This window comes from Pan paniscus, chromosome 13, assembly GCF_029289425.2.
Source record: "Pan paniscus chromosome 13, NHGRI_mPanPan1-v2.0_pri, whole genome shotgun sequence".
NCBI lineage: Eukaryota > Metazoa > Chordata > Mammalia > Primates > Hominidae > Pan > Pan paniscus.
The window spans coordinates 75,835,312-75,849,268 of NC_073262.2; the positions used below are offsets into that span (position 1 = coordinate 75,835,312).

At 37.8% G+C, this 13,957-nt stretch overlaps 1 protein-coding gene across 3 annotated transcripts in view; it reads left to right on the forward strand.

Moving 5' to 3' along the window:
- The window catches only part of MAP3K20 (mitogen-activated protein kinase kinase kinase 20), a 193,358-nt gene that overhangs the window by 86,434 nt on the left and 92,967 nt on the right, over nt 1-13,957 (forward strand). For all 3 annotated transcript variants that reach the window (XM_055108786.2, XM_034954519.3, XM_034954521.3), the window contains one exon: nt 9,226-9,313. Coding sequence is in view for 2 of the 3 variants with exons in the window: in XM_034954519.3 (XP_034810410.2) it covers nt 9,226-9,313 (88 nt within the window). In the remaining variant the exon portion in view is untranslated. The remainder of the gene's footprint in view (nt 1-9,225; nt 9,314-13,957) is intronic.

A 13,957-nucleotide genomic window follows, 5' to 3' on the forward strand; every position in this document is an offset into this window, starting at 1 on the left:
TTTTGATAACTGAGATTGAAAACTCTCCTTCGTTTTCTTTATAATCAGAGCCTGAAACAATTAGCAGGCAAGGGAAGTTCTCCCTACATCTTTCCTGAAAGATCTAGCTGTTTTGACGTTATAGATTTGTAAATACTGTTTTAGGAGTTTCTAAATCAATAATTTCTCCTTGCGTTCACATTCTGCTGCCAAGTACAATAGTTCTGGACTCTGTAGTGATAAAGATAAGAGGTATGCTGCACTGAGGAGACCCTGGTTCATTTGTTGTGGATATTTATGATACTGGCCCTGGCCTAGGAATGGAGCTTGTGTGCAATGTGGCCCCACTACTGAGTACCAGGGGTCCATCTGTCAGCACACAGCAAAGAAGCACCTACCGTAGCTTTCAGGTCAAATAATGGGTATTGAATGTGGACTTGGCAAAAGGCTGGCTCATCTGTAGAGGTGACTTTGGAAATACATGGCAAAATGTATTGGGTAGAAAATTGGAAATAGAGGGTTTAAGGTTAAGTAAGCCTTTCATCCTTGCTTAATCCTAAAACCCTACATTTAAATACACGGCAAAGAAAAAGTACAATGCAAAGGCAAGGGCATGCTTGAAGAATGCAAAGCAGCAAAGGATTCTCAAGAAATTGTGCTCATGTAATTGCCTTGGGCAACAGTGCCTACAAAGAGGCAAAGTGCAGCTGTCCAAATCCTCATTCTTGAAGTTTAAATCCACAATGAACTAGTGAACATAACTCTGAAGTGTGCTTCCTACTGCAATTATATAATTGATTGACTGTTACTCTTATGAAATGTACCCTAAGTAACCCTTAAGCATGTAAAAGAGCAGAATGAATACTGAAGCAAATTCATACCTCCCGGCATTTTACTCTTCTCACGGTACGGTTCAGGGTTAACATTTGCTAACATAGGCTCTCCATAATTATTTAAACACACTGAATATCATTATCATCAAATACTGTTCATTCATCCTTTAAATGTTAGTGCTTCCTATATATAGGGTATCTGACTTTTCTCACTCATGTGGTATTATACTAGATATTTTATAAGAGGAGCAAAGTAGGAAAGGCTCTTCTAAAGGGTAGCAGACCATAGGAGCAGACACAAGAAGGGAGAGGAGCATTATGTAATAAAATGCTGAACCACATGCATACCGAGTAGGTTGAAGTCCATCTAGAGCCCACGTGATTTCCAGTATCCACATCTTTAGTCTCATAGCTTCTCAGAACCTATGGCCTTCTGTAAGAGTAACCTGAATGAACCCTGGTTTGTTCCAGAGCCGTATCGGGAGAAAATCACAGGTCAGTGGTTAACTAAATGAGTTTTTATATGCCTACTGTAGTCCTGGGAAGGTAAGGAAAGAGCTTCACTTTTTCCTGACCCAATCCTAGGGAGAATCTTTCCATGCAAATAAATATTTTAAATTTCATAGTCATATGTTCTTATATATATTACATATAACATGCCTGTACTGCTTTTTCTGATTATAAAAATTACATAGACTTATTGTAAAGAATTTGGGAAACAAAAAAAATTACAATCCCTATTCTTTCTGCCACTTAGAAATAGATGACCACAATAATGTTTTCTTTCTTCCTTGCCTTTTTTCTATACACATAATTTTTATTTTTAAAATATGTAGGATCATCTCCTATATTCTTGAACTTTGGGGGAATATAGTGACCCTGGATCATATTGGCATTTTGCAGATGCAGTTTTTGGAGAGAGCCTTGGACCTTGGATGTAGAGTGCAGTGAGGAGATGGCTTCAGCTGAGTGATTGGATGAACCACTCTTCTTTCTCTTACTGCCACACTCTGATGAAATGATAGACTCCTACAATTGATGAGGACCGGCTGGGCATGGTGGCTCACACCTGTAATCCCAGCACTTTTGGAGGCTGAGGCGGGCGGCTCACCTGAGGTCAGGAGTTTGAGACCAGCCTGGCCAGCGTGGTGAAACCTCATCTCTACTAAAAATACAAAAATTAGCCGGGTGTGGTGGTAGGCGCCTGTAATCCCAGCTACTCAGGAGGCTGAGGCAGGAGAATCGCTTGAACCCAGGAGGCGGAGGTTGCAGTGAGTCAAGATTGCGCCATTGCACTCCAGCCTGGGCGACAAGAATGAAACTCCGTCTCCAAAAAAAAAAAAAAAAAAAATTGGTGAGGACCTTAGAGATCAGGGTCCGTGGAGTAGTTATATGCTTAAATACCACACACACTAGAGGACTTGAAGGAGTAATTGACATTCATGGGCAAAAGAAGTGTACCTTGTGTCAGTGCCACATCACATGCAGAAGCATGGACCCCGCTGAGACACAATCTTGCTGCTAGGTGGAGGGAAGTAGCTGTTGACAATCAGAGAGAAAAGCCTGTTCTGAGTATAAGATGTAAGTGGAACCTGCCAGCCTTATGATGTGGGGCTTCATAAACGATTGCTTTCATTCTATACCCATCAACAGGTTGTTGTTGGTATCTTTGCTTTCTTTCACAAAAATAAGTGAACTCAATTTTATTTTTACAATATTTATCACAAATACATATAGAGTACATAAATGGAATACAAAAGGTGTAAAACAAGCTTTTTAACTTTTAGGTTTAGGGGTACATGTGCAGGTTTGTAACATGGGTAAATTGTGTGTCGTGGGCAGTTAGTTGTACAGATTATTTTATCACCCAGGTAATTAGCATAGTACCCTATAGGTAGTTTTTCAATCCTCACCCTCCTCCCACCCTCCACCTTCAAGTAGACCCCTGTGTCTATTGTTTCCTACTTTGTGTCCATGTGTACTTAGTGTTTAGCTCCTACTTTTAAGTGAGAATATGTTGTATCTGGTTTTCTGTTCCTGCCTTTGCTCACTTAGGATAATGGCCTCCAGCTCCATCCATGTTTCTGCAAAGGACATAATCTTGTTCTTTTTTATGGCTGCATAATATTCCTAGCTCCATCCATGTTACTGCAAATGACACAATCTTGTTCTTTATGGCTGCATAGTATTCCTAGCTCCATCCATGTTTCTGCAAAGGACATGATCTTGTTCTTTTTTATGGCTGCATAGTATTCCATGGTATGTATGTACCACATTTTCTTTATCCAGTCTACCTTTGATGGGCATTTAGGTTGATTCCATGTCTTTGCTATTGTGAATAGTGCTGTGACGAACATGTGTCTTTATGGTAGAATGATTTATATTCCCTTGGGTTTCCCCCATTATATTCCATTACCCAGTAATGGAATGTAAGTGTGGAATATAAGTAATAGAATTGCTGGATTGAATGCTAGTTCTGTTTTAAGTTCTTTGAGAAATCTCCAAACTGCCTTTCATAATGGCTAAACTAATTTACATTCCCACCAGCAGTGTATGAGCATTCCCTTTTCTGTACAACTTTACCAGCATCTGTTATTTCTTGACTTTTTTTTTTTTTTTCTGAAACGGAGTCTAGCTCTGTCGCAAGGCTGGAGTGCAGTGGTGCAATCTCAGCTCACTGCAACCTCCGCCTCCCAGGTTTAAACGATTCTCCTGCCTCAGCCTCTGGAGTAGCTGGGATTACAGGTGTGTGCCACCATGCCCAGCTAATTGTTGTATTTTCAGCAGAAACAGGTTTTCACCATGTTGGCCAGGCTGGTCTCGAACTCCTGCCCTCGTGATCTGCCCGCCTTGGCCTCCCAAAGTGCTGGGATTTTTTAATGATAGCCATTCTAACTGGTGTGAGATGGTATCTCATTGTGGTTTTGATTTCCATTTCTCTAATGATTAGAGATGTTGGGCATTTTTCCATATGCTTGTTGGCCGCATGTATGTCTTCTTTTGAAAAGTGTCTGTGCATGTTCTTTGCCTACTTTTTAATGGGGTTGTTTTTTGCTTGTAAACTTTTTTAAGTTCCTTATAGATTCTGGACATTAGACCTGTGTGAGATGCATAGTTTGCAAATATTTTCTCCCATTCTGTAGACTGTTTACTCTGTTGACAGTTTCTTTTGCTGTGCACAAGCTCTTCAGTTTAATTAGTCCCATTTGTCGATGTTTGCAAAACAAGCTTTAAAGACACAGAATCTTTTAAGGAGTCTATGGCAGCTCTCCAAAATTAAATAAACAAAATAAAATTTGGGATTAGGTTGAAAAAAAGTTTTGAATTGAAGGAAAAGAGTCCTTCTGAAGATGGAGATATTTTTTAACTGTTGGAAATACTTCAAAGGAAGATAATTAAAACTATGATATTTAACTTCTTTTAATATCTCTGAATCAGTCATTTGGAACCTGTGTGTTAGTCGATGTCTGGAAACATGGCAAACTGAGCTAATGGCTCGTTTTCCCCTGTAAACTTATAGAAATGCCGATAAAACTAACAACAAAATACTCACGACCTCCCAGGTTAATCAACAAACTAAAACTTCTGTAATTTTTCTGATAAAGGAAAGAGGAAAGGAGAAAGGAACTGGCCCCAGCTGGAAACAGTAAGAGCAGGCAAACAATAATCTGTAGAGACATTTTGGTACCCTAATAGGACATGACTATTAGACATTTTTATGAATAGACCTTGATTCCTCCGTTTATATCTCAGATTGGGGCCCTTTATTTTATGGAGAATCTTAGAGCCTGAGTTAAAATTGGCACTTTGGGAGGCCAAGGCAGGTGGATCATCTGAGATCAGGAGTTCGAGACCAGCCTGGCCAACATGGTGAAACCCTGTCTCTACTGAAAAAAAAAAATACAAAAATTAGCTGGGTGTGGTGGTGCGTGCCTGTAATTCCAGGTACTCAGGAGGCTGAGGCAGGAGAATTGCTTGAACCTGGGATGCAGATGTTGCAGTGAGTGGAGATTGCACCACTGTACTCCAGCCTGGGCGACAGAGTGAGACTCTGTCTAAAAATGTATATATATTGTTGCAGTCTGTCCCAGTCTTTTCTTAGATCCTCCAAGTCCTAGTTTGGAAAATTACATGTTTATCTTATGGATACTTAGACCGTAGTTTGTATAACTTTAAGATGACTATTGAATACATAGACTCTGATCACTCATCTCTGCAAAAATTTAGAATACCATTTTTTAAACTTTTTTATTGTGGTAAAATATGCATAGCATAAAATTTGCTATTTCAGCGTAATTAAGTGTATAATTCAGTGGATTTACTTGTTTATTTAGACAGGGTCTCACTCTGTTGCCCAGGCTGGAATGCAGTGGCACAGTCACAACTCACTGCAGCTTTGACCTCCTGGGCTCAAGCCATCCTACTGCCTCAGCCTCCTGAGTAGCTGGGACCACAGGCATGTGCCACCACACCTGGCTAACTTTTTATTTTTAGTAGAGACAAGGTCTCACTATGTTGCCCAAGCTGATCTCAAACTCCTGAGTTCAAGTGCTTCTCTTCTCCTGCCTCAGCCTCCCAAAATGCTAGGATTACAGGCATGAGTCCCCGTGCCTGGCCAGTGGCATTTATTGTAGTCACAGTGGTGTGCACCCATCACCACTGTTTACAAAAATTTTCATCACCCCAAACAGAAACGCTGTACCCATTAAGCAATAACTCCTCATTTTCTCCTCCCATCAGCCCCTGGTTACAACCTCTAATCTGCTTTCTTTATTGCTGAATGTGTCTGTTCAAGATAGTTCATATAAGTAGAATCATACAGTATCTGCCCTTTTGTGCCTGGCATATTTTACTTAGCGTAATATTTTCAAGGCCCATTCATGATGCAGTGCATATCCAAACTTAATTCCTATTTACAGCAGAAATAATGTTTCATTGTTTTTATATATAGCCTCACATTTTATCTGTCAGTTGATAAACACTTTGGTTGTTTTTACCTTTTGTTTATTGTGAATAATGCTGCTTTGGACATTGGGTCCAAGTATCTGTTTGACTCCCTAGAAAAGCATTTTGCACACTGAGAAATGTGTAGATCTTTTATATAGAAAATTTTAGTCTTCCAGATTTCACATGTTGACTGAAATTATTTCTGTGTAACTTAAATATACATAAACATAAAACTAAGAATTAACTCCTTATAACTCTCATACACAGGTAAATTCAAAACCAATTTTTTAATTAAACAAAAATAAAATCAATACAGTTTAAATTAACGATTGTTATCCAATTATATTTACTGAAAATAAATGGCTTATGTTGGTTTTAATAGTGTAAAAAGATATACTTTTGTATGGTGGACCATTATTTTAGCTTTCATCATTTTCATGTTTTCCTTTTAAGAGTGAACACATTTTTAAACCACTAATCCATTATTTTGATGCACAGCTCATTTGCTAGATTATCCCAGAATATAAATCTGGAAAACAAAGGAAAAACAGCAATTCAGTGAGAAATTATTTACTACACATTTATTGCAACAGTTTTTTTTTTTTTTTTTTTTTTTTTTGAGACGGAGTCTCGCTCTTTCGCCCAGGCTGGACTGCAGTGGCGCTATCTTGGCTCACTGCAAGCTCCGCCTCCCGGGTTCACGCCATTCTCCTGCCTCAACCTCCCGAGTAGCTGGGACTACAGGCGCCCGCTACCACGCCCGGCTAATTTTTTTTTGTATTTTTAGTAGAGACGGGGTCTCGCCGTATTAGCCAGGATGGTCTCGACCTCCTGACCTCGTGATCCACCCGCCTCGGCCTCCCAAAGTGCTGGGATTACAGGCGTGAGCCACTGCGCCCAGCCAACAGTTTTTTTTTTTTAATGAGCTCTTGCAAGCAGGTGCCTATAAAGGCAAAATCCAGAGAGTATATCTGCTTGCTGTCAGAGGGTGATTGCAACAACACAGGTTTTAATAATTTGGTTAACCTCACACTTGTTTTTATTGGAGCTTATTTGAATTGCTGACATCATGATGTCATTTGACCTTCATTTATTACAAACATATAACTTACTTATTCAGTCTGCCTCTGTTTACTGTTGGCCCATTTCCATGAAATCAGTACAGCACTCTAAAATAACATGTTGTTTTTATTATGTTAAATCAGATTCTTAGTTTATTATATAAGAACCTAAAATCTTATTTCATGAAAATGTCATTTACTTGGAAATAAAACTGCAAATTTTTTTGCAAAAAATATGAGCACAACAAGGGGTTAGAGGATAATGATTGTTATTTTGACATTAGCATTTGCCAGCCTAACAGCTGTTAGACATGCTTACCGGCACCTGAAATGATCAATCCTATCTCCTCAAGATATCACTTGGCAATATCTTAAATATAAACATGGAAACTAGCTGGCACACTGAAAATCCCATCATGCTGCATTGTAAAGTGGTCATCCAAGGATTCAGAATATACTTGTATTTATTCTTTATTGATAGAAAAATCCTTAATGATCACAAAATTCAGGTGCCCCAAAGAATATGCCGAAGGATAACACTGCCTCAGTTTGACAAATACTGGTTCAAACATTAACTCTATTGCTTTACTCACATTGAACTTTAATGCTTTATTCACAAACAATTGGTCCTACCACTTAAAATGGGGGCTTTGTGATTTCCAAACTGCACATACATTCTATTTTTACAAAAAGCTTTATTATTTCTAATAATAATAAATAAACTTTATTTATTATTATTTATTATTATAGTAAGAAGTAGGGTTGCCATGTGGATGAATAGTTGTGTTGCACAAATAATACATCTTCTTCCTACTTGAGAAACTAAACTATGAGAAGAAGGTTGCTTGATGAACACAGACCCCTCTATACACACGAGGCACTCAATAAGTATTAAGGAATTGTTTGATTAAGCAGCGATAGCCCCCTTTGACACATGTATTACTATAAGAAAACACTGTCAAATCAAGCTTGATAAGCGTCTCATGCAATCAATGATATTCTTTATCTCAATTTCATATTGACCCTATGCCGACCCTCAAACTTGTTTTCCACCTAGTTACACCACCTTCAAAACCAGTTTCGCAGCTGTTTTTAATGAAATCCCAACTCTTATCCTATGAAAAAAACTGATTAGCAAATAACACTAATTCATAGTTTACACATTCCCAAAGGGGAGTCCCTTTCTGACCAAAGTGTCTCCATTTTCATTAACTGCTGACATTCTTCTTGATGATCCTCTTTCTGGGGTGGGGACTTATAAATCTCCAGTCTACTTACTGCCAGTAATATGCCTTTCATTGAAAAATACTGAATATTTTCTATATTTAACTTACGTGATTTTATACCTCATTTATAATTCTTGATTAGCCATATTTTATCTCCATAAAAGTCATAAAATATTGATGAATATATGATTTATGAAGAGATCATCTTTCTGTTGACATTAGCAGATATATATTATAGTATCTGTTTTTTTGTTTTAAAAATTAAGTTTAATAAATACAACTTATTTTTACCATGTCACTCTTCAGTACCACTTTCTAGTATTTAACACGTTTCAAAATGTATAAATACGGCCTCCTATCAAATCACCACTGAAGGTCAAGAATCTACCTTTATATGTTTATAGTACCTTGCATACAGAAGGAGAACAATAATATATTTTGCATAAATGATTAGATAAATAAGTGGGTATTACCTGAATACCCACTTATTATTGACTCATCTAACCAACAGAAGTTCAGTCTGGCTGTAGCCTTTCAGAACAGACATTTTGCAAAATATATATATTGGACTATTAGGAAGAGGACCTTCACTGTAAATAAATGGGGTATCTCTTCAGTCATTCTCCTCCATTATCAGTCAGGTGGGCTTGCTAGCAAGCGCCTCTTTTATCGCTTCTTCAACCCCATTTTCTTTTTAAATTTTCAGAAAGCTTCAGTAGAAATGTTTCAACTTTCAAGAAAGACAACTTTAGCAGAATCACATATTTGTTGGGCACATATATACCTTTGTAAATGTACATAAAAGAAAACTAAGGCCGGGCATGGTAGCTCACACCTGTAATCCCAGCACTTTCGGAGGCCAAGGTGGGAGGATTGCTTGAGCCCAAGAGTTCGAGATCAGCCTGGACAACATAGACCCCATCTCTTAAAAAAAAAAAAAATTAATTAGCCGAGTGTAGTGGTGTGTGCCTGTAGTCCCAGCTACTTGGGAGGCTGAGGCAGGAGAATTACTTGAGCCCAGGAGGCCAAGGCTGCAGTGAGCCAAGATCACACCACTGTACTCTAGCCTGGACAACACAGCAAGACCCTAACTCAAAAAAAAATGAATAGGAAGCCTGTTTTATTTGACTATTATAAATGTGAAATGTTATGCAACTTTGCATTTTATTTTTTGTACAGGCAGAAATACTCAGTGTCCTCAGTCACAGAAACATCATCCAGTTTTATGGAGTAATTCTTGAACCTCCCAACTATGGCATTGTCACAGGTAAGAATTCAGTGTTTGACTTCTTTCTTTTTCCAATTACCTAGCTTTAGATTCCTTAATATGCTAAAATGCTTAATATTAGGCTCAGTTATGAATTGTGTGTTACTGTCAGATGTCACTTTTGTTGCTATAAAGCATTAATAAAACTGATTATATCAATATAATTAAGAATAGTGTTTCCACTTCTACCCATGTTTAATTGTGCTAATTATATCTGCGTAAATGCTATTTAAATGCACTCGCAGCTGCAATACCAATATTTCAAGGTGCCGTTTAACTAAAATTTCATTTAATTAGCTGAAATGAAACATGTTTTTTGTAACTCTGTGACCTTTTATAAATTAAGATTTCTTGAGCTATTCATGTTGTAATTCTTTGCAAGGCATTTTAATCCCATTAGAGCATTCTTTCTTCAAGGTCTCTGACATAAGAACAATATTTTTCAGGTTTGGTCAACTAAGTTGGTAATGACCTTGATCTAAATTATCACATAATTTGGAGCAGCAGTTTATAACTGACAGAAATACGCGTTCTAAAAAGCAGCACATAGAAAGTTTTGCCACATGAAAATGCAGAAAGACACATATCTTTAATACTTTATGCTCATATTTGTATAATCCACTGAATAGCTTGTAGGTCTATAATCGGTTTTACAACAAATAACTTTGATCTTTATCTTGGCAAATCTTTGATTAAAACAAAGTCAAACAAGAAAACCTTTAAGTATTAGCCACATCTTCTCGGTAGAGGTGAGAACCTGGATTGTCTTTATAGAAAATAACAACAAAACACCCTCAATAAAAAGGATTGTATTAAGTACTTTCTATAAATTATCTCATCTAATACTTAGAGTAATCCTATGAGATCGATAAAATAATTCCTATTTTACTAGTAAGAAACTACGTCTCTAACTTAAGCAACTTTTCCATGGTCACCTAGCTAGTGGTAGAACCAAAGCGGTATAAATTTCTCAGGCTGATTCTCCACAGAAGCTCCTCTTCTATGCAAGGTAGGTTCTGGAAGGCTGTGAGCTGACTGGTTCTTAAACTCAGAGAGACATGGTTGCTGTTATACCATCTTCTGGCGGCAGGTAGTTTAACATGCTTTTACTCTTAGTAGCATTTTAACCTAAGTTCTTAAGTGGAGGGACTTTTATCCCCAATTCACTGTCTTTAGATTTGTGACTGAAATGGGGCATGTAGCAATTTTTATCTTGAGTCTATATTTCTTATAAATGTGAATACCCAAGAATGGGTTATATTGTTGGTTGAGGGGGAACCATACCTCACATTTTAAGTCAGATTTCTGATTTAAAGTTAAACCTTTCTCTGACCCATATACCATGTGGCTCCTTTTTTCCATGTCCATTGTATCTACTTCTTTTTACTAGTCATATTTACTTTTTAAATCTGAATCCAGTGTTCTGATCCTCGTTTGTGGCTGATGTTATTCCTCCCTAAAAAAGTGTGATACTCCCAAGAGACTAGAAACTCTGTTTCTTATTATATACTCTTGATGTTTAATGCTTTTTGAAAATATTTTTGGCCAACTAATGAGCTATTCATGAAGTTTTCTAGTTTCTTGAGGTGAGGGTGAAGGATAGAAAAGGGAACGTGAGTGGTGATATGAAATTCTTTCTCCAAGAGTTTACTCTCAGTAGGAAGATATCAAACATTCTTAGCCAGCATATTTCCCCTAGGTCATCTCATCTGAAAGAGGGAGAAAGAATCCCGGAAGTTTTCTTTCATTCAGTATTTGTATCACACTAGTCAATCCTTTATTTCATTCATCCCTTTAGCATTCTCTACTCATACTTGCACCTACCCAAATTCTTCAGTTAAATTGATTAGTTTTTTATGGATCTATATCTCTTTCCCTGTAGAGCCAGTAAGTAAGCAACTGGCTTTACATTGTTTAGTTAACATTAAACCTAAAGAATTAAAACAACACAAGTTTCAGATTATGAGGCAGTAGTAGATTGTATATTTATAGCTCTCTTATTGACCTATGAGATTGATTATTAAAGAGACCTGTTAGGTGAGTTTTAATGTTTTGAATGTATTGATTTGATATGATTATCTTTGTTCCTAGAGATGTTAGTTTTAATTAACTAAGTGCTTGTTTATGTGAGCCTTTCAACCTACCTTGTACAGCTATGCTCTGTGCATGGGTAGTAGAAAATATGACAACTGAGTCCAGTTTGGGAGTGAAGAAATCACATGGTATTAGTGATGACGACACTTACTCTGCCACTGGAAATGAGCACAAATAAGTCTTAGTATGAGGCAGTTAAGAGAGAAACAAAGATAGGCGGGAAAACTGACCTTGATCACCCAGCCCCAGCCAGATACCCCTCTGTGAACCTTATCATATTTATCAAATAGTGGAGGCTCTGAAGGAGGAAGCTTGGATGGCTTGAATCCATTCAATTTGAGGTAGTTTTTTTTTTTTTAATAGAAAAGGTTGTTGCAGCAGGCAGCTGTTGTCATTCATGCTGAGAACTTGAAAGAATGATTTATTAGAGTGGTGGAATGGAATGAGCAATGGAATGGGAATTGTGAGATGTGAGATCTTCTCTTGATTCTGCCAGAGCTTCATAGATGGGTCACTGATGATCTCTGTCTCAGTTTTCTCATGTGAATGAAGGGACTAGAATACATGATCTCTTGGTGAGTGTGTATGTGTGTGTATACTTGTGCATGTGTGTTTGCTGAAACTTTTTTATCATAGACATATAAAACCTGCTTATCAGGGGAGCCAGGGAAGAGACTAAGAGGCAGCTGCCAATTTATTTCCCTTGGAAGGGAAATGAACATCTTTCTCCCAGATCTACAAAGAAATGGGGTGACAAGAAACTCAGAGTCCAAAGCCAAAAGAAAAGATACAATAATGGATCATCTTTTCTTTTCTTTTTTTTTTTTTTTTGAGACGGAGTCTTGCTGTGTCGCCAGGCTGAGTGCAGTGGTGCAACCTAGGCTCACTGCAACCTCCACCTCCTGGGTTCAAGCAATTCTCTTGCCTCAGCCTCCTGAATAGCTGGGACTACAGGCGTGCACCACCATGCCCAGCTAATTTTTGTATTTTTAGTAGAGACGGGGTTTCACCATGTTGGGCAGGATAGTCTCTTGACCTCATGATCCGCCTGCCTCAGCCTCCCAAAGGGCTGGGATTACAGGTGTGAGCCACCGCGCCCAGCCTGGATCATCTTTTCTTTGATCTTTGGAAACCTCTTCATTCTGTACTACTCCCATTCTTTTATTTCTGTGTGTGTGTGTGTGTGTGTGTGTGTGTGTGTGTGTCTGTGTAAAACATAAATACGTGAGGGCAGGGGGAGCTCCTGGGAGATGAAGGAAGGAGTTGCTGGATACCAGACCATGTAGCTCTTTTGTAGCAAGCCAGATTGGAGAGGAACCCACACCCAAAGTATCTGGTAATCTAAGAGTAAAGAAAGGGTGGCAGACTGGGTCCCAGGGTTCCGGTGAGAAGTGATTTAGGATCCCAGATGCCTGGAAATTGCTTTGTTCTCAGGGGCTGATCTCTTAAGTTACCTGTTCTGCGTTAGCCTCTATTACTCGTCTAAGAGAGGAGACTAGTTCTGCATGATTTCTCAGCAGGCCCAAATTCTCATTAAACCCAGCCAAGGAAAACATACTAATTTTTAAGTGCCCAATCTCATTTCCCTTAACTTGATCTTGATTTATTTTAAGCACAGATACATCTAATTTGCATGTTTTGATATTGTGCTAGTCTTTTTTTATTAGTCAATTAGAGACAAATGTCACATTTTGTTATAACACATTTCAGACATTTGCGTAAATTTATTCTATTAGTTATAATTTAAATGAAGCTTGGTCTTGGTGACATTTTATTACAAAGAGATTTCGTGGTAATGGTATTCGTTTCAACAGTTCAACAATACTGATATTATGTTTACATTTTTCAAAGCCAGCTATTATCACCGTAAAACTCAAAGGGAAGAATCATCTTATAAATGAAAAGGAAATTTTTGCTTAATGTGGTTCTTAATGACTTCAAAAAAAATGAAACAAATACTTTATACTAAAATCCAGTAAACTACTTTCTATGGAGAAGTGGTTTGAAAAGCATGTAACTATATGTGTATATAGTGAGTCCACAATTTCCAATGGGAAAACCAAAAGGATGAAAGAATTAAATGCTTATTTAAAATAGTTAATATGTTAGTTTAGCTATCCACGTACCTAAAGATGACATTTTATATGAAATAAAGGTAATAATGTTGCCTTTCTTGCAACTTCAAAGTCATGAAACTTTTATTTAATCATGTATCTTTTTTATTATACTTTAAATTCTGGGATACATGTGCAGAATGTGCAGGTTTGTTACATAGGTATACATGTGCCATGGTGGTTTGCTGCACGCATCAACCTGTCATCTACATTAGGTATTTTTCCTAATGCTCTCCCTCCCCTAGCATTAAATAAACGCCCCCGACAGGCCCTGGTGTGTGATGTTCCCCTCCCTGTGTCCATGTGTTCTCATTGTTCAACTCGCACTTATGAGTGAGAACATGTGGTGTTTGGTTTTCTGTTCCTGTGTTAGTTTGCTGAGAATGATGGTTTCAGTTTCATCCATGTCCCTGCAAAGGACATGAACTCATCCTTT